This window comes from Rhinoraja longicauda, chromosome 10 (assembly GCF_053455715.1).
Source record: "Rhinoraja longicauda isolate Sanriku21f chromosome 10, sRhiLon1.1, whole genome shotgun sequence".
Classification (NCBI taxonomy): domain Eukaryota; kingdom Metazoa; phylum Chordata; class Chondrichthyes; order Rajiformes; family Arhynchobatidae; genus Rhinoraja; species Rhinoraja longicauda.
This window is the reverse complement of record NC_135962.1, coordinates 45,924,942-45,945,508: the sequence shown is the minus strand read 5'-3', so window position 1 is coordinate 45,945,508 and position 20,567 is coordinate 45,924,942. Positions and strand designations below refer to the sequence as shown.

Genomic DNA, 20,567 nt, shown 5'->3' with positions numbered 1-20,567 from the left:
CCTGACCCGTTGTGTTACTCCAGCTTTTTGTGCTTGTCTTTGGTTTAAACCAGCATCTGCCGTTCCTCCCTACACAATCCATAGTTCCTACTCTTTGACAGAGTTAAAGGACACATACGGTTACATTTAAACAGGGCTTATTGGAAACACTCAGCAGGTCAGGCAGCATCTGTGGTTGGTGCTGAATCCCACTTGCATCTGGAAAATCAAGTCCACTGTGTCTCTTGATGGGCTGATTACCCACAGGAAGGGACTCTTCAGTCACTGGGAGGAGACTTTTGAGGAGGACTCTGGCAATAATATGCCTTGTGAATAATATTCTCAGCAGTAAGATCTCTTTTTAAGACAATTTTTAATATCGACCAGTCAAGAAAAGACCAAAAGTAAAAATGTTTGTGGAAATTTAGGTATGTGTTGGTTTTTCTATTTTGGTATATTTTAGTGGATGCTTACTTTGTATATATTATATGCAAATATATGTATGTGTGTGTGTGTGTGCGTGTATACACATGTGTGGGTGTGCTATCTGTGAGGAATTATCCTCCATTTTTTTCACAAGAATTAATGTTGTAATTGGTCTATTTTTCTGTAGCAATTGCTGTTAATTATTCTGTGTGAAATCCAGATGAGTCATTTGTGTAAAATTAATTGCAATTATAATATTGAATATTTATAACAGAAGTAAATTTCTGCTGGATTATGGGAATTAAAAATTAATTGTGGTAATTAATTGAATTTTGTTCAGAACAACTACACAGTTTTTCGGACTCATCAGAAATGGCCATTAAAACAGGATTGTTTTCTCTTTTAAAAGAAAAAATAACCAAAGTGAATATTCCAAAGTGCATTTGTCATATTTTGAAGCTTATTGAAGTTGCTTGAACCACACTTGCAATGCAAACATCATTGTAAGTAATGTTTACCATCGGACTGAAGGTCGGTCTCCGATTAATGCATAACTGGTCTGTTTACATTTGCTGCAGTATAAGTTGGCGTTGTACACCAAGGCCATGTAGAAGGGAGAGGAAAACCACAGGTCAACGGTCTGATTTACTTTAGACAAGTAAGAAGCTCCTTACTAAATGGATTTTTTTAGAAATTAAGTTGGCAATAGACGAATCTCCTTGAACTCTTGATTGACTGAATGTGACAAAATAACACTACAGAGCCTGAGCATTACTTGAGTCAAGAGAGCTCAGTTCTTGAAGCATCGCATTACAAGTTTGTCCTTTGTTTTTTGCAGGTTAAAGATGGGGAAATTGACTCCTGTCGCCTTGTTACTGGGCGCTGTGCTCTTCATTGGAATAGCCAGTGTTGATGGAAAAGTTTCTACCCTGAAGACTACAAATCTAAAAACTCACACTCGCGCAAATAGTCGGACCAATCTGCAGAGACAGCTGCCCGTGCTCAGACTTTCAGCTGCAAACATAGACTTTGCCTTACGCCTTTACAGACAAATTGCCGCTCAACCAAGTTCAGTTTCCAAGAATATTTTCTTCTCACCAATAAGCGTCTCTGCTGCTCTGAGTATGGTGTCTCTGGGCTCACGGTTTAACACACGAGATCAGCTTCTGCAGGTCCTTGGGTATGGTAATATGACACAAAATGATGCAGCAGAAGTGCACGAGGCATTCAAATATCTCTTGCAAGACCTGACCGCTGATAATGGCGATCTGCAGTTGATGCTGGGAAACTCTCTCTACATCCAGAAGGGATTATTTCTTCAAAGGAAATTCCACAATGCCGCAACACAATTCTACAATGCAGAGCTGGTGAGCATTGATTTCAAAAATATTGACAGAGCAAAAAAGAATATCAACGCTTATGTGAAAAAACGGACAAATGGCAAAATTCTGGAATTATTTAAAACTCTGGATCCAGGCACCACAATGATACTTCTTAATTATGTCATGTTCAAAGGTAGGACATTTTTTATAAATGATACACACTCGTTCACCATAGAACGAAGGGACGTCAATGTGAATGGGGAAGAATAAGGTCTTAGCGCAACATTTGAAGAAGTTTTAGACTTAAAGTCAGTGGTGACCTCTTTCAAATGTATATTGTTATAGTAACATCGTCATAGAATCATACAGCCCAGTAATGGACCCTTACAGCCCACCTCATCCATGTCAACCACGATGCCTATCTACACTGAAGCGATCTGCCCGGGTTAGGCCTGTATGCCTAATGCCTTTCCTATCTAAGTATTTGTGCAAATTCCTTTCAAATGTTATAATAGTATCTACCTCCACTACCGCTACCTTCAAGCACATACACACTGCTTTTTGTTTCCTCTTTTTAATTTTTCTGGATTTAAGCACCTCTGGTCGGGCCAGCATTTAAAGCCCATCTCCAATCTCATGAGTTCATAAGTGATAGGAGCAGAATAGGGCCAATTGGCCCATCAAGTCTACTACACCATTCAATCAAGGCCGACCTTGTAGATGGTCAGATGTAAAAGCAGATTAGAGAGAAAAAGAGCTAACTTTACAAGAAAGAGACATATCTGTTTTTGAAATAAAATTAGTCTTGGCTTTGCCATTTGGTCAAGTCTTGGAATAATAATTCGGGGTAGAAAGGAAAATGTCTTTGGGGAAATAAGCAGGTTTTGTGTTTCATAGGTTGCTATTATATTTAGGAATGAGTCAAAGCAGGAAGTTAAATTCAACCACATTTGGAAAGACATTTTGAATGTGGTTATTCAGCATATATACGTGCACACACACACATGCACGCACGCACATGCATACACACACACATGCACGCACACACATGCATACACACACATGCATGCACGCACATGCATACACGCACGCACGCACATGCATAGACACACACATGCACACACCTCTATGTAGGGGAAGAGATAAAATCCCATTTGCATTGTGTTCCTTCAAACAGTTATCTATATTTTTACTGTAATTGTAAAATTCGCTATTTTGTAGATTCACTTGATAAACCGGATTAGAATAATTGACACCAGATGGGTGACATGGATAGGGTGGGCCGAAAGGCCCGTTTTTGACTTGTATGTCTCAATGATTCTATGCAACCAACCTTTAACCTCTAACGTCTGCTTATTGAAAGCCACCTTGCAGAAAATAGTTTAAGCATAAACGAGGACATGTAAAAATTAAGATATCCAATTCTCATGACATAATTGCAACCCATGACTTCAATAGTTTTCTTTTTCTATTTCAAATTTATTCTTGCATTGAATGTGGTCAACACTGGTTATGCTGGCATTTGTTCTCCATCCCTGACCTGAGAAGGTAGTTAACAGGCAACATTGGTTGGTCTGACATCATATATAGGACATACTGTGTGGAAAGTTTCACATTCCTACTGCTCCTTGGGTATCACAATTTCTTGGGAATTTTCTGTTGGATTTGTTGTGACTATCTTATATTGATGGGATAAATAAAACTAATGATAAATATGAGATCTATTGTCCACTGTTGACCACTTCCTCCTCTAGCTTTCTCTAGCTCTCTAGAACATGTTAACACCATGTCTGAGGTCTCTCTCACTTAATTTGAGCACTAGTAAAATTAATTTAGTCATTGCAATTAAAAAATAATGTGGTGGTGCAGTAGTTAAATTAGTGGGCTGGTTATCCAGAGGTCTAGACTCTGTAGGATTTTTTTTTTTGCAGATGCTGGTTTAAATCGAAGGTAGACACAAAATGCTGGAGTAACTCAGCGGGTCAGGCAGCATCTCGGGAGAGAAGGAATGGGTGACGTTTAGGGTCGAGACCCTTCTTCAGACTCTGGGTGTATATTGGAAATATTCTATCTGCCTCCAAACTATCAAAACCTTTCTTCATTTTAAAGACAGATTCATAGAGTCATGGAGTCCTACAGTACAGAACCAGACCCTTCGGCCCAACTTGCCAATGCCGCCCAAAGTGCCCCATCTACTCTAGTCCCGCCTGCCAACATTTGGCTCATATCCCTCTGAACCCTTTCCTATCCATATACATGTCCAAAAGTATTTTAATTGTTATAGTCCTTGCCCCAACTACCTCCCCTGGCCATTCATTTCATATACCCACCACTCTGTGTGAAAATGTTGCCCCTCAGGTTCCGATTAAATCTTTTCTCTCTCACCTTAAACTTGTGTCTTATGGTTCTTGATTCTCTTACTCTGGGGAAAAGAATTTGTGCATTCACCTTATCTATTCCCATCATAATCTTAAACACCTTTATAAGATCACCCCTTTAGCCTTCTGTGCTCCAAGGTGCAAGGTCCTAATCTGCTCAATGTCACTAAATAACGCACAACCTCAAGTCCTGGTAACGTCCTTGTAAATCTTCTCTGCACTCTTTCCAGCTTAACGGCATCCTTCCTATAGCAGGGTGACCAAAACTGAACACATTACTCCAAAAGTGGCCTCACCAATTTTGGTCGTACAGCTGCAACATAATATCCCTTCTATACTTCTATACTCAATACTCTGACTGATGAAGGCCAAAGCTTTCTTGACTATCTTATCTACCTGTGCCGCCCCACTTTCAGGGAACTATGTATCTGCACTCCTAGATCCCTCTGCTCTACAACACTCCCCAGGAGCCTACTGTTCACTGTGAAGGTCCTGCCGTGGTTTGATTCTCAAGATGCAACTCATTGCACTTATCTGTATTAAATTCCATTGGCCATTCCTCAGCCCACTAACTCTGCTGCTCAAGATCCTGTTGTAATATTTGAAAAACCGCCTTCGCTATTACGATGCCACCCACTTTAATGTCATCCGCAGACTTCTATTGGGTCTTTATTGGAGGGGAAAGCCAGTTTATCTGTTCTCAAAATGTACCTCCCTAGCAGTTCAGGAATCATCACTGTCAACCTTCTAAGCAGTAATATGGAAATCAGCATTTTATGTGAACTACAAGATCGATCTCAACAAAATTCACTAGAGGTCGGGTGTAACCTTCCTACTTCCCAGTTTAATCCCGCAAAACTAAAAGTTAGCACCCAGTTTGTTTTCATTATGGCAATTATTAGCAATTAATATGATGGTGCTCCAAGATTCCTTTGTTGCTCTACCCAACTATATTCACACCTCCAAGTATTAAGTGACCTCCCATTTCTCCCTGCCAGAATGTACCACCTTGCTTTTTAGTTGTGTTTATCCTCATTAGATAACTATTTGTCAAATCTGCACATTTGTTCGTGAATGTTTGTAATTGGCTGGAATCTTTAGTCTTAAAACCTACCACTCCCTCAAGGTCGGCTGTGGGAAGCTCCCCATGGGCAAAAAGGTGGACAGGCGAGGAGAGGGGTGTCATATCCGAGGAAGGCAGGAACAATCCAAAGGTCTTATTTTGTTTTTGAAAAAAATATGAGGGTGCCAAAGCTGGAGAACATAACATCTATCAATGGGCTCCACCCTTCCTTGGTCATCTGTTGCGGGTCCTGCTTTGTCCTGGCCTTTTCTTAGCTCCAGTTCCCACTCCTCTACTTTCAGTCTGAAGAAGGGTCCCAACCCGAAACGTCACCCATCCTTTTTCTCCAGTGCCGTCACTGAGTTACGTAAGCACTTTGTGTCTATCTTCGGTATATACCAGTACCTGCAGTTCCTTTCCTGATCCTCCATGTCCGATAAGGCAAGAAATGGAAAGAAATGAAGCACAACAGAGGAATTAAACAATGGAAGAACACCAGTTTAACCTGTGGGATTTTGTTATTTGTTAGCCCTTCTGAACAACACTCCAGTACACTGAATTTGAGGCACCATTCACTGTGTACTTCAATCTGATAATGGGTCAGAAACGGGCCAAATTATCCTAATCAACATTTCAGGCGTTTCCTCTCAGCAATTTCAATTGCATCTAAGCAGAAATACCACAGCTGAAACTATATGTTCATTGTGTCATTTAAGGCTCCTATTGCTTCATTTGTTTTCTTTTGTAGGTCAGATTATTTTGGGAGTCAAACTCAAAAACTCACTGAAAAAGAATTAGATTGGAGGAATTATTAAGGAACTGTTGGAAAAGAATGGGATGCTGCATTTCATGAATATCCAAGACAATTTATCCATGTTTTCTCTGGCACATCGGAAGCTGATGGGAGACCTGATAGAAGTTTATAAAATTATGAGAGGCGTAGGTAGGGTAGACAGTCAGAAAGTTGTTCTCAGGGTGGAAATGTCAAAGACGAGTGGGTACAGCTTTAAGGTGAGAGCGGCAAACTTTAAAGGAGATGTCATACAGAGGGTGGTGGGTGCTTGGAATATGCTACCAGGAGCTGTGGTGAAGTCAGATATAATAGTGGCATTTAAGTGGCTTTTCGCTAGTCACATGGATATGCAAGGAATGGAAGGTTATGGAGCACATGCAGGCAGATGAGATTAGTGTGAATTGGCTTTGTGTTCAGCAAGGATATTTTGGGTAGAAAGGCCTATTTCTCTGCTGTACTGCTCTATGTTCTGTGTAATCACCTAAGCTGGGCATTTCATGATGGTGGCGGAAAAAAGTTGCTCAAGTAGTTTGCCATGTTTTGCCAAGGGCCGTGAGCTACAATGGCCAGTCCATAGTGACACTCAGGCAATATTCAACAGCAGAATTAATTCTAATCCACGCAGAAGGAAGATGGCAATCAATTTATATTCTTTCAGACCAGTTCGTTGTAGACATTAGTTGTGCAGGAGTTAGAATTTTAAATTCTGTGAATTATCATGAAACTGATCACCCTACTGCGAAGAGGAGAATATTTCAAAACCACCCAATGTGCCTGTGCATTTGAACAAAGCTATTGTCTTAAATTTAGCCCTAAGGCCTTTCATTTTTCTTATCACCTTGATCAGATTTACTTGTCCTTTACATCAAGGGCCTCCTTTGCATATTGCTGCAAAGTCATGGAATACTCGGCAAGGTACAGGAATATTACAGACATGGTTTAGAAAACTGTCTGATCTACACACATGCTTTCTCAGTAATTCCTACAGAATATTAACTAGAATGAGACTCCATGAAAACTTTCCTAGCAATGGTCGTTAGTACCAAATGGGCAGTGCTTCATCTTGCAAATGATTTTTAAAATATATGATCAGAATAAAAGGAATAATAAGAAATACTCAATGTATTGATTTGATAGATCATACGCTTTAAGAGAGGACTAGTAAGGTGGGAATTAAATAATGCACCCCAATAGAAATCATATTGGCAGAACAAGAAGCGTGGCCACATTATTTTTTTTATCTCAAAGGTTCAGCCTTACTGCTCCCATCTGAAAGAGTTAAGAGAAAGCATTTGTCTTCTTACATCAAGAAAGGCAAAAAAATACCTTCCTTGGCCAATGTGATTGGAAATGCACCACTGACCAGTAATATTTGGTGATCCGTAAGCAAGGGAATCCATCCATTCTCATGCAATTCTCATGTAAGGAATCTGAGGAAAGAAATATATAAAACAAAGTGTGGTGGAACCTCATTCCTAGTTGCTTGCCCAAAGACAAGAATATATAAAGGCAGAAACAATGAACTGCAGATGCTGGTTTATAAAAAAGACTCATGGTGCTGGAGCACCTCAATGGGTCTGGCAGCATCTCTGGAGAACGTGGATAGGTGACATGTGTATGAAGGAACTGCAGATGCTGGTTTAAGCCAAAAATAGGCACAAAATGCTGGCTTAATGACCAGCATCTCTGGAGAGAAGGAATGGGTGACGTTTTGGTTCGAGACTAGGGTCTGAAGAAGGTTGTCAACCCGAAACGTCACCCATTCCTTCTCTGCAGTGGTGCTGTCTGTCCCTCTGAGTTACTACCAGCATTTTGTGTCTATCTATGGATAGGTGACGTTTCAGATCAGCAGCTACTTAGAGTATTTAACTTTGGAAATTTGGATGGAGAAATCCAGGTACAACTGCTTTTATAGATTTTTTACTAACATAGGCATCCAAGCATCCATGTCTTAGAGTCTACTTAGAATCATAGTGTCATAGAACTATACAGCATGGAAACAGGCCCTTCGGCCCACCTTGTCCATCTGATCAAGTTGGCCTACGGAAATAGACCCACTTGCCTACATCATGTTGTAGGCTGAAGGGCCTGCTCCTGTGTGTACTGTTCTTTTTACCATGTTAAAATGTAGATAAAATAAACAGAAATGATCTATTTCCCCTCGCAGAGGTCAGTAGTGGGGGTATTAAATTTAACTTAAAGTTAATTGCTAGAAAGTTCAGAGGAGAACTGAGAGAACATGATCACACTGAAGTGGATAAACATTTCAGTGCCCAAATAATAGCTTAGGGCAGGATTTTTTTCCATGTTTAAATGGTCTGTAGATGAGCACAATCTTCAGCCATAACCATCAGGGCTTTGAAGTAAGTGCTGCAAATTAGAGTTAACATGATTTTGAATTTTGGGTGGCAGGAATACGATTGGCCAAATAGTTTCCTTCTGTGCTGTAAATCTCCGTGATATCCATGACCTGGCTGCAAGTGTATGATGCATTTCCCACGTACAACCAAGAACATGTCTCCACCTGTGAATTTTAATGGTTTGCACTGCAGGAGAAGGCTCAAGATGAGTGAGAGCAAGATGGGATTTGATAACAGCCTTAAATGAACTGTGGCAAAAATAATAGTTTAGTTTCGACATACAGCGCGGAAACAGGCCATTCGGCCAACCGAGTTTGCACCGACCAATGATCCCCGCACATTAACACTATCCTACACACACTCGGGACACGTGTGCTTTTTTTTATACCAAACCAAACCTATACGTCTTTGGAGTGTGGGAGGAAACCGAAGATCTCAGAGAAAACCCACACAGGTCACGGGGAGAACGTACAAACTCCATACAGACAGGTAGCCGTAGTCAAGATCAAACCCGGATTTCTGGGCGCTGTAAGCTCCACCGCTATGTCACCCATGTCTTTCACAGTAGTGCGTAAACAGCTCCGTATGGTATTTCATGATCTGTGTTTGTGTTTTTAGGTAAATGGGTGAGGCCTTTCAATCCCCAGAACACATACGTAGCTGACTTTCACGTCGATGATACCACAACAGTTAAAGTTCAAATGATGAAGGGCAAAGGAAGATATGCAATGAATTACGATGAAAAGCTGTCCAGTTCCGTGATTCTGGTTCCTTACAAAGGAAATGTTTCCTTGGTACTAATACTACCAGACCTGGGGAAACTGGCCGGTGTCGAACAGAATCTGACCATTACCAATTTTCAAAACTTGTTAAATTCCTTGAGGAATGGGTGAGTTCTATGTTTTATGATAACCAATATGTTCTATGTTTTATGATATGTTAGAGCTGGTTACAAAAAGGGAGAGGATTATTGCTTTGGATCAAATTTTCTTCAGTTACTTGCCTGTGAAACTCAAGGGGAAATGGCAAAAAGAGTTTGTAACTCAGATTTTACAATCAGCTGCTAAATAATAATAATAATAATAATAATACATTTTATTTATATAGCGCTTTTCATATACTCAAAGACCCTTTACAGAGATTTTGAGAACATAGGGAAATGAATAAATAGATAAATAAGTAAATAAATAAATGAACAGAGAAAGGAGACAGAAGGTGAGGTGACCTTCAGTGGTTGAAGGCAGTACTGAACAGGTGAGACTTCAGCGATGTTTTGAATGTGGTGAGTGTGGGGGAGTCTCTAACGGTTTGGGGTAGTGAGTTCCATAGGTAATGATGGTAATAATTACTCTTGATCTCAAAGACGTCACAAAATGCTGGAGTAACCCAACGGGTCAGGCAGCATCTCTGGAGAGAAGGAATGGGTGACGTTTCGGGTCGAAACCATTCTTCAGCCAGAGATGCTGCCTGACCCTCTGAGTTACTCCAGCATTTTGTGACACCTTCGATTTGTGCCAGCATCTGCAGTTATTTTCCCACACAACTTGATCTCAAAGAAACCAACACACAAAGACCCAAGAAGCCTTGTGGCATGGAATGCAACCTTCCTGATGTTACATTCATTCTTCAGATCATATGGGGAAACTTCAGGTTTCCATGAAAAGTGAGGCCATCAAGCTAAATGCACAGCTGATCAGGAAGTGAAAAATGCTCTCATGTGTAAACTATTTTTTTTAAGCGTGTTACAGAGAATGCGTTGAAGTTTGAGCCATTCACCTGCTTAAAGTAGAAGCCAAATAACATAAACAAACATTAATAATGTAAATAATGGTATTTTAAAACACAGAATTTTGAAATAATTCCTCTCAGGAAATTTGAGTCCGAATATAAAATTAGTTGTTTAGGAATGGTGTGGTTGTTCATCAGTGCTCATTGAAGGTAATTAATAACTAATTTTCAACAACTGCGTGGGTTTCCTCCGGGCATTCCGGTTTCCTCCCACATCCCAAAGATGTGCGTGTTTTCAGGTTCATTGTCATCTGTAAAATTGTCCCTAATGTGGAGAAAGTGGATAAGAAAATGGGATAACATAGAACTAGTATGAATGGGTGGGTCATCGATGGTCGGAGTGGATTGTGGGCAAACAGTCTGCTTCTATGCGGCATATCAAAACCAAACTAAAGTTTGCAGATTTAGTACCAAGATACTAATCACGATCACTAATTGCAATTTCTCAATCCCAAGTGTATGTTCAAATGGGCAGACAGCAAACGTTGCTCTCAATTTCATGCGTTACGGTCAATGTATAAGATTTGCACGTATTGCAATTGTGATGTCCAAACCTATATTTGCAAGTGAAATCTATCTATACTTTCAAGTAAATATTTAGCAGCTGCAATTTTAGATTCAATGCTTTTGAACTGGAAAGTTTCATCAATGGATCTTGAACCTACTGAGATGAATAAAGTCACATCTTAAATTATGCCAGAGATCCGCCTCAAATGTGCACCAGAAATGAGGGCCCTTGCACTAATAAAACTAGTTCTGCAAGAATGATATCACATGCATTGAAACTCAAGAAGATTTCAACTTTCTTGGGCTGTGTGTTTATTCATGAAGTCAGTTGGTCTTAATAAGCTCTGCAGCGTGGTGTCATTTCCTGCAAGGATTTTCAGTGTGTGAAATCAAACACTGTGGTAGACACAGCAGTGAGGCAGTCAGTTAATTACATGGAAACGCAACACAACAACTTTTGGTGAAAGCAAGAATCGTGAGGTTATTCTCCAAGACAAAATGTTCTTCCAACACTTCAAAAATAACACCTCTCTGTCTACCTCGCTTCCAACGGTGTGAAGCTGTTGCAATTCCCTCAGTCATATGGATATTAATGAGGCAGGAAATGTTAGGGCTTATAAGGACACCTTTATTGATGTGAATTATTATTATTTTTTAAATTTTAGTTCAGTTTAGAGATGCAGCCTGGAAACAGGCCCTTCGGCCCACCGAGTCCAGGCCGACCATGATCACCCAGACGAAGCATATGGTTCCACCTCCATTTTATTCCCCCCAAAAAATATTTTTGAGGAAATCTACTTTTTAAAGTGCTGTCAGCTTATTCATAGATACATAGAATGGTTCAGCACAGGTATGGGCCCTTCAGCCGAATCCATGCCGAATATGATGCAAGGTTAAACTAATCCCCTTTGCCTGTATGTAATCCATATTCCTCCATTCTCTGCATATATATGTGCCTATCAAAAAGCCTCTTAAATGCCACTATCATACCTCCCCTGACAAAGGGTTCCAGGCACCCATCACTCTCTATGTAAAGCATTTACCCCTGAACATTTCCTTTAGATTTTGCCCCTCACCTTAAACTATGCCCTCTCGTCTTTGATATCTTCAACTCCCTGGGAAGAAGATTCCGGCTGTCCACTCTTTCCATGCCTCTCGCAATTTTATCTACTTCTATCAGGTCCAACACTCCAGAGAAAGCAATCCAAGTTTGTCCAACCTCTCCTTGTACCTCATACCCTCCAATCCTGGTAGTATTCTGGTAAACGTCTTCTGCACACTTCTCAAAGTCTCCAGATCCTTCCTGTAATGGGGAAACCGGAATTCCACATTATACCCCAAATGCAGCATAACCTATGAAGCTGCAACACGTCATCCTGACTCTCATACTCTGTGCCCCAACTGTTCAGGCAAGCATACCATATGCCTTCTTCACCACTCTACACCTACTTGTGTTGCCACTTTCAGGGGACAATGGACATGGACCCCAAGATCCTTCTGCACATCAAATCTGTTAAGGGTCTTGCCATTAACTGCATACCTTTCCATTACATTCAACTTCCCAACCCCTCATGCTTGCTCTGATTAAATGCCGTCTACCATTCCTCCATCCATTTCTGTAGCTGATCTATATCCCACTGTACACTTTGTAGTCTTCCTCACTGATCGCAACTCTACTACTGTTGGTGTTATCTGCAGACTTGCTAACCAACCCATCTACATTTGCGTCCAAGTCATTTATATATATATATATATATCACAAGCAGTGGGGGTCCTAACACAGATCACTGCAGATCTCCACTGGTTGCAGGCCTCCAGCCAGAATAACACCCTTCCACCGCAACCCGCTGCCTTCATAAGTTCATAAATTCTAGGAGCAGAATAAGCCCATTCGGCCCATCAAGTCTATTCTGCCATTCAATCATGGCTTCCATATGCAAGTCAGTTCTGAATCAATTTTCTTTTATTATTGGTCAACAAAATACAGACATTTCAATGTTTTAAGCTTTTGCGGTCCTGATTATATCTCGGAACCATAAAGTTATTAGTTTCAGCTTCTGTGGGGCTACAGGCATCTCCTGCCGGGTGGGATAGGGCATTTCCTCATGTGTTCTCTCCCCACGTTTCCCCCCCCCCCACCCCCCCCCCACCCCCACCCCCTTCCCCTGACCCCTTGAGCCACAATAGTCAGAGGCTGGGTTGAGCTGAAGAGAGCTGGGAGCACTGAACATGCCCGCTCACTCACTGAGTCAGTGAGGCCGGCTGGCAATTGCTCTAAGCGTGCCTGTTCACACTTCCATCTCAGCTGTTTCTGTCATCCTCTCCCACACACCGTTTCAGTTCATTTCCGACTAAGGAACACTTCTCAGGAGTGGAGCCCTCTCATAACCTGGGGATTGCCTGTAAATAACCCCTTGCTTGTGTGATTGCCACTCAGTGACCCCTCCTGGAAAATAAGCACATTCACAATGAGAGTGGATTTCACGTAATCCCATGTCATACTCCCTGTCGTGGAACAACTCATCAGAGACTGTTTGCTTTCTGGGGAAATACCAAAGACATCCTCAAATTCGTGGTGTAGGAAAATAACTGCAAATGCTGGTACAAATCGAAGGTATTTATTCACAAAATGCTGGAGTAACTCAGCGGGTCAGGCAGCATCTCAGGAGAGAAGAAATGGGTGACGTTTCGGGTCGAGACCCTTCATCAGTCTGAAGAATTTCAGCATTTTGTGAATAAATATCCTCAAACCATTGTTCTACCCTATAAATTTTGAAAACTGGGAATGTACTTCTATTAAACATAGGGATCACCAGACAAAAAGATCAAGAGAGAATTAATATCTTTCTGACTGTTTGACAACAGGTTTGTGGATCTACACTTTCCAAAGTTGTTGTTGAAGTCCTCCTACCAACTCAAACACTTACTAATGGCAATGGGCATCGTCGATCTGTTCACTGCAAATGCGGATCTCTCCAAAATAACCAGATCTGCGCCAATAAAGATGTCAAAGGTAAAATATTTTCATTTTCAATAGTAGGACATGTAGCAATTTTTTAAAAAACGTTGATATCTTCGTAAAACATGTTTTAGTTGAAGATAGACGCAAAATGCTGGAGTAACTCAGCGGGACAGGCAGCATCTCTGGAGAGAAGGAATGGGTGACATTTCGGGTCGAGACCCTTCTTCAGTCTGAAGGTTCTACACCCTATTTCAGTCCGAAGAAGGGTTTCGACCTGAAATGTCACCCATTCTTTCTCTCCAGAGATGCTGCCTGACCCGCTGAGTTGCTCCAGTATTTTGTAAACTGCAGTAAAATTTTGTAAAATTCGGTGTAAACTGCAGTTCCTTCCCACACATGTTTTAGTGGAAATCTAAATAATTATCCTCAGAAGAAATAATTCTATCTTCACGCCTTTTTTATCTTTCTTTCTGGAGTTATTTCATACAATATTTTACTTTGCAGGAGCCAAAGGTAATTTAAGAGTAATTGCTGTAGGGGGCAGGTGAAAGTGGGATAACATAAAACCAGTGTGAACATGTAATCAATGGTTGGCATGGACTCGGTGGGCCATAGGGCCTGTTTCCATGCCGACTATTATCCACAGTGGCAGCCCCTTGCCTTAACAAATTCTTACCCTGGTGCATGGTATAACTAGTAGAAATACCACCCTCCAAAATATCTTGGTCTTTGTTAACAAAATGCCATGAATATTTCTGACATTCAGATCCACAAACAATTCCAAATATTTCTAAACTCCAAACTAAACTGTGGCTGCCGAGGGCAGCTAATGGGCAGGCTGAGATCACCTGCAGTGTTGCAGGTGGTGGCCCTGGAAACCTTGAACAAGGGAGATCCATTTGCAGAGAACAATAAGTTCTAATTGGGATGAACCAGAGCACACATTGATAACGGTCTGAGAATCATGTTGCAATGAAAATAGAGATCAGATTTACAATTACTATAACTGGCACCAACAACTGAATAAGGAAAAGTGTGGGTGTCAGGGGTAATGGGAAGAAGGCAGGAGAATGGGGTTAGGAGGGAGAGATAGATCGGCCAAGATTGAATGGTGGAGAAGACGTGATGGGCCGAATGGCCTAATTCTGCTCCTGTCACTTATAACCTTATGACCTTATAAGCGGCTTCTGGCCCATACATACCACACGCCCTTCACAAATGCATCACAATATATAGAAACCTAACTCACTCAAAACCTTACGATTCCCTGTGAGAAAAAACAGGCCAGTTTTGTCTTAGGAGGGTGAGAGTGAAAGGTGGCAGTGGAATCTGGGTCCAGCTTCAGGAGGTTATTCCAACCTTGATAATTCTGAGCTCCACCATCCTTATCATTGATTTATGAAGGAATACTACCAGAATTATGTTTTTGTTTATTGTCACGTGTACCAAGGTAGAGTGAAAAGCTTTTTTGTTGTGTGCTGTTCATTCAGTGAAAAGACTGTACATGATTACAATCAAGCTGTCCACATTGCACAGATACAGGATAAAGGGTACACTGTTCAGTGCAAGGTAAAGTCCGATTAAAGAGTTTTAACATCTCCAATGAGTAAGATAGAAGGTCAAGACTGCATTCTAGCTGGTGAGAGGACGATTCAGTTGCCTGATAACAGCAGGGAGGAAAACTGTCCCTGAATCTGGAGGTGTGCATTTTAAAGCTTCTGTAATTCTTGCCTGATGGGAGAGGGGAGAACAGGAAATGATCGAGGTGAGACTGGTCCTTGATCATGCTGGAGGCCTTGCAAAGGCAGCATGAAGTGCAGATGGAGTCAATGGAAGGGAGATCAGTTTACATAATGGACTGGACTGCGCCCACAATTCTCTGCAATTTGCTTGCGGTCTTGGATGAAGCTGTTCCCAAACCATGCTGTGATGCATCCTGATAAAATGCTTTCTACGGCACCTCTGTAAAAATTAGTGAGAGTTGTTGGGGACGTGCCAAACCTCCTAAGCCTTCTAAGGAAGTAGAGGCTTCTTGTGCTCTCGTGGCCATTGCTTCGATGTGGCTGGTCCAGGACAGATTGCTGGTGATATTTATTCCTCAGAACTTGAAGCTTTCAACCATCTCTACTTCAGCACAGGTATGTGTGCCGCTTCGCTTCCCGAAGTCTTCCTCACTGAAAATCTATCGTACAGTCGGGGAGCAAGGAACCAAGTGGGGCTATTTCAAAGAACCACAAAGGCACAATGAATAACCTCATTCACGGAATAAGTCAATGCTTTGACCATTTGTGCAGGAAGAAACTGCAGGTGCTGGTTTGAAGAAGGGTCTCGACCCAAAACATCACCCATTCCTTCTCTCCAGAGATGCTGCCTGTCCTGCTGAGTTACTCCAGCATTTTGTGTCTGTCTTCGCTTTGACCATTTACTGCAGTCCAGTTTTAACAAGGCACAAATGATTTGTTGGGAAAGTTGAGGAGGTTGAGGGACATAAGCCCCTGTAGATAAGAGACAAAGTGTTCAGATTCGATTTCATTGCCAGCCTGCAATGTCTTAACAATCTTAACAATGTCTTAACAGTCTTAACAAGGTTGATTAATGTTGCATCTTAAGCATATTATAACGTTGCGAATGTGCACAGAAATATTTAACATGAAGGCTTTTCAATGCCAAGATGAGATGTGTGAAAACAAAGTAGCCACATGGGTCTCAAAAGCTTTGTGGCTGCTTGGAAAAACTGAGACTGATATGGAGTCCACGGTTTTAAGATTCTTGGAAGGATGCCATGGAATGTCCTCAATGCTACTTTGTTCCTTTCCCATAGCTTTGCACATCAGCTAAAACCCTGAGAATGTCAGTTCTATCAATGGAACAGATCTTGAAAAATTCCAAACGTATTAATTCTTACATTGCTTCAAGAGATTTTAAACATTTTGATCATTTCACTTTATTTAAAAATATTGACCTCTTACCTTAACCTTTATAATTCTTCGCCTCTCTTGAAATCAATGAAGGGTAGATCCCTAACCCAGGACCTCTGGATTCTCCAAACTATTGATAGCATTTTCCTGCAAAACCCAGCCCATTAAAAATAGCGAGCCAAGAACCAAGGATTATCTGTTGGCAACTTGGAAAGAAGGATTAATGCTTCAGTGTATTTACTAATTTTCTTCTTCTTCAGGGCAGTCCAGTTCTATGGGATCTATGTGTAGGAAGGAACTGCAGGTGCTGATTTAAAAATCGTGGGAGTCGACCCGAAACATCACCTATTCCTTTTCTCCAGAGTGACCCGCTGAGTTACTCCAGCTTTTTGTGTCTATCTACGGGATCTATGTCAGGAGATAAAAGCCCAGTACAAGGAGCAGAAGAAATGCGCCACCTCCAAAACTACCTGTCTACTATCCCCATCAATTATGTCTGATTCTAGCGGCCTCATCAACTTCTTTGCAACCCATAGGAGTGGTACCATTGATACATATGACACATAAACACAGCTTTGGAGGTATATTCTCTCCAAATAGCTGCAGATAGTCCAAATCTCAGGAGTCAAGAGTCTATAGTGTCAAGACCATTTGATTGTCATATGTACCTGATGGTTCCACTCCAGTTCTGATTTAGTTTAGTTTCGTTCATTGTCACATGTACCAAGTTGCAGTGAAAAGCTTTTCTGTTGCATGCTATCCAGTCCATGGAAAGACGAGACATGTGCAAGGGACACATGTAAGGAGCATATCCATGGGTTCTGAAGAGGCTGATGAGGCCAATGTAGTAATGACAGATATAGTCGTAGAGTGATACAGGGCAAACAGGCCTTTTGGCCCAACTTGCCCACACCAGCCAACGTGTCCCGGCTACACCAGTCCCACCTGCCAGCATTTGGTCCATATCCCTCCAAACCTGTCCTATCTATGTATCTGTCTAACTGCTTCTTAAATGTTGGGATAATCCCAGCCTCAACTACATCCTCTGGCAGCTTGTTCCATACACCCACCACCCTCTGTGTGAATCAGGGAAGGAGGTGCTTGGTGGGGATGGTAGATTTGTAGGTGTTGCTCTTCTTCTGCTCCTTGCATTATGCTTTAATCTGTTTCCACTGGATCTTTAGCTTCCCTGGGCTACCCCAAATGGTCCTTCTATATTTTGAACCTTCGTAGAGCAGGAGTTGGGGGAAATGGTCCACTTTTTTTCCGGGATGCGTTGAGAACATTATTGACTGGTCTCGTTTGTTTCTTGTCAATTCTTGACAGGGAAGTACAACGAGATCTGGGTGTCCTTGTTCATCAGTCACTGAAAGTAACCATGCAGGTACAGCAGGCAGCGAAGAAAGATAATGGCATGTTGGCCTTCATAACAAGAGGAGTTGAGTAGAGGAGCAAAGAGGTCCATCTGCAGTTGTACAGGGCCCCAGTGAGACCGCACCTGGAGTATTGTGTGCAGTTTTGGTCTCCAAATTTGAGGAAGGACATTCTTGCTATTGAGGGAGTGCAGCGTAGGTTAATTCCCAGGATGGTGGGACTGTCATATGTTGAAAGAATGGAGCGACTGGGCTTATATACACTGGAATTTAGAAGGATGAGAGGGGATCTTATTGAAACATATGATTATTAAGGGATTGGACACGCTAGAGGCAGGAAACATGTTTCCGATGTTGGGGGAGTCCAGAACCAGGGGCCACAGTTCAAGAATAAGGGGTAGGCCATTTAGAACAGAGATGAGGAAAAACTTTTTCACCCAGAGAGTTGTGAATCTGTGGAATTCTCTGCCTCAGAAGGCAGTGGAGGCCATTTCTCTGGATGCTTTCAAGAGAGAGTTAGATAGAGCTCTTAAAGATAGCGGAGTCAAGGGATATGGGGAGAAGGCAGGAACGGGGTACTGATTGTGGATGATCAGCCATGATCACAGTGAACGGCGGTGCTGGCTCGAAGGGCCGAATGGCCTACTCCTGCACCTATTGTCTATGGTCTTGTCACAATGGATCTCAGAATAGAGTCTGTTTCAGGAGTCCATTGTTGGCCATGCAAGCATTGTGGTCAGACTCTACGGGAGATGACTTACTGGGTACTGGGAATGCTGCCTGACCTGCTGAGTAATTCCAGCATGCAGTTTGAACCCAAAACATCGAGTACACCTCTGCCCCCCATAGATGCTGACTGACTAGCTGACTTCTTCCAGCCATTTGCTTGTTACTTACTCCAGCATTTCCTGTTTGCTTTTGGGGATTTGGATATAACTGGGTTAGAAGCACTAGCACTAGAGCGTGGAAATACCTCTTTTTTTAATTTTAAACCTGTTCACCAGTTTAAAGGTATGTTACTTCTATTAATCGGATATATTGCTCTCTCTGTTCTTGTAGATGGTGCACGGGGCAGTGCTGGACATTGATGAGAAAGGAACGGAAGCTTCAGCAGTTACAACTGGTGTTTTAATGCCACTGTCAAGGGCTCCACAGTTTAAGTTTGACCGGCCCTTCTTACTATTAATTGCTGACCACAACACTAAGAGCGTCCTGTTTGCAGGAAGAGTGATAAACCCCACCATTTAATACAAGCAGACTCTGTGAATCCTCCAAAATTGCAATTCAGTAAAACCCTCGCAATAACAGACCTCCATATAACGGGTTTTGATTATAGCGGACCGAGGCTTCCATTACACAGTCCCCCCCCCCCCCCCCACATCCTCCAGTTACTCAATGAGCTGACACCACCTGACGTACATCCAGTCACGTGTGTGGAGAGAACAAGCGAGCAGCAGGAAGGCGGTGTGAGTACCGGCTCCATCCCTAGTGCACCAGGTGTGAAGTCGGCTCCCCAGCCTATGAATTCCCGCTTGTTTAACCCCCCCCTCCCCCCTTCACCAATGCCGCGTTTCATCTCTCCCGGCCTCGGGTTAAACTTTACCCCCCCCCCCGCTCCTCACTCAGTTTATTGGGCAATAAAGGACACCATCCTTCCCTCCCCCCGTGGTCTGTTGTTGCGCGGGATTACTGTATCTATAAATTATAAACAATGATGTTATTTCTGCTAATGTTTAAAAAAAGTTCTGAGATTAACCAAATCTACCACTCTTCACTAATAACCACGTGCTTTATCGGGCTTTGGATAGAATTGAGTTTAAGGAGACGCAAGAAACTGCAGGTGCTGTAATCAAAAGCACTAAACAGACATTATAATCCTCTAGGTGTTGGCTCCATCTTCTCCCTTCCGTACATCCACCTGGCTCTCTCTCTATCTTAGCTTTCCTCGGCTGTTTCCACCTATCACCCCACCTGCCTCTGGCCCCATCAGCTCATCAGCCTTCACCTTTCCCCTTTCCACCTATTGGCTGCGGTCTCACGGCTCCCCTTGGCCATCTTCCCTCCCCACCCTGCAGATTCTGAACCTGAAACATCGACTGTTCCTTCCTCCCACCACTGGTGCTGCTTAACCCGTTGAGTTCGTCCAGCCATTTGTTTTCAACTCAGTATAAAGTGGTTTAAATAATTTACATTAAAGTCGATAATAAACACAAACGATTAATGTGTCGTCTCTGATTTTTTGTTGATAAAGTTCATTTTCTTGTTGAGTTCGAAGCATCAGAAAAAGGTCATTATGAATTCCAACAAGCCAACAGTATTGAGTCTGAAGAAGGGTCTCGACCCGAAACATTACCCATTCCTTCACTCCAGAGATGCTGCCTGTCCGGCTGAGTTGCTCCAGCTTTTTGTGTCTGTCTTCGATTTAAACCAGCATCTACAGTTCCTTCTTGCACAAGGCAACATCCTTCCCTGTTGGTAGACACAAAAAGCTGGAGTAACTCAGCGGGTCAGACAGCATCTCTGGAGACGATTCCAGAGATGCTGTCTGACCCGCTGAGTTATTCCGGCTTTTTGTGTCTATCTTCAGTTTAAACAAAGTTAACACAGCAGTCCGAAGAAGGGGCTCGACCCAAAACACCACCTATTCTTTTTCTCCAGAGCTGCTGCCTGGCCCGCTGTGGTACTCCAGCTTTTTGTG

The 20,567-nt window shown here is 42.2% G+C and overlaps 1 protein-coding gene across 1 annotated transcript; it reads left to right on the top strand.

The window, feature by feature from the left end:
• Positions 1-983: 983 nt before the first annotated feature.
• Positions 984-20,083, top strand: LOC144597441 (alpha-1-antiproteinase-like). Its single transcript, XM_078406828.1, has 5 exons — positions 984-1,063; positions 1,244-1,920; positions 8,940-9,210; positions 13,482-13,629; positions 18,929-20,083. The coding sequence occupies exons 2-5, from the start codon at positions 1,251-1,253 to the stop codon at positions 19,115-19,117; spliced, it is 1,278 nt and encodes a 425-aa protein (XP_078262954.1). The 5' UTR covers positions 984-1,063; positions 1,244-1,250; the 3' UTR covers positions 19,118-20,083.
• Positions 20,084-20,567: the final 484 nt, after the last annotated feature.

Excerpts from the sequence above, each read along its gene's own strand:
- LOC144597441 (XM_078406828.1), top strand. The coding sequence starts at position 1,251 with ATGGGGAAATTGACTCCTGTCGCCTTGTTACTGGGCGCTGTGCTCTTC. Across the intron at positions 1,921-8,939 it reads TAATTATGTCATGTTCAAAG|GTAAATGGGTGAGGCCTTTC; the intron begins GTAGGACATTTT and ends TTGTGTTTTTAG. Across the intron at positions 9,211-13,481 it reads TTAAATTCCTTGAGGAATGG|GTTTGTGGATCTACACTTTC; the intron begins GTGAGTTCTATG and ends GTTTGACAACAG.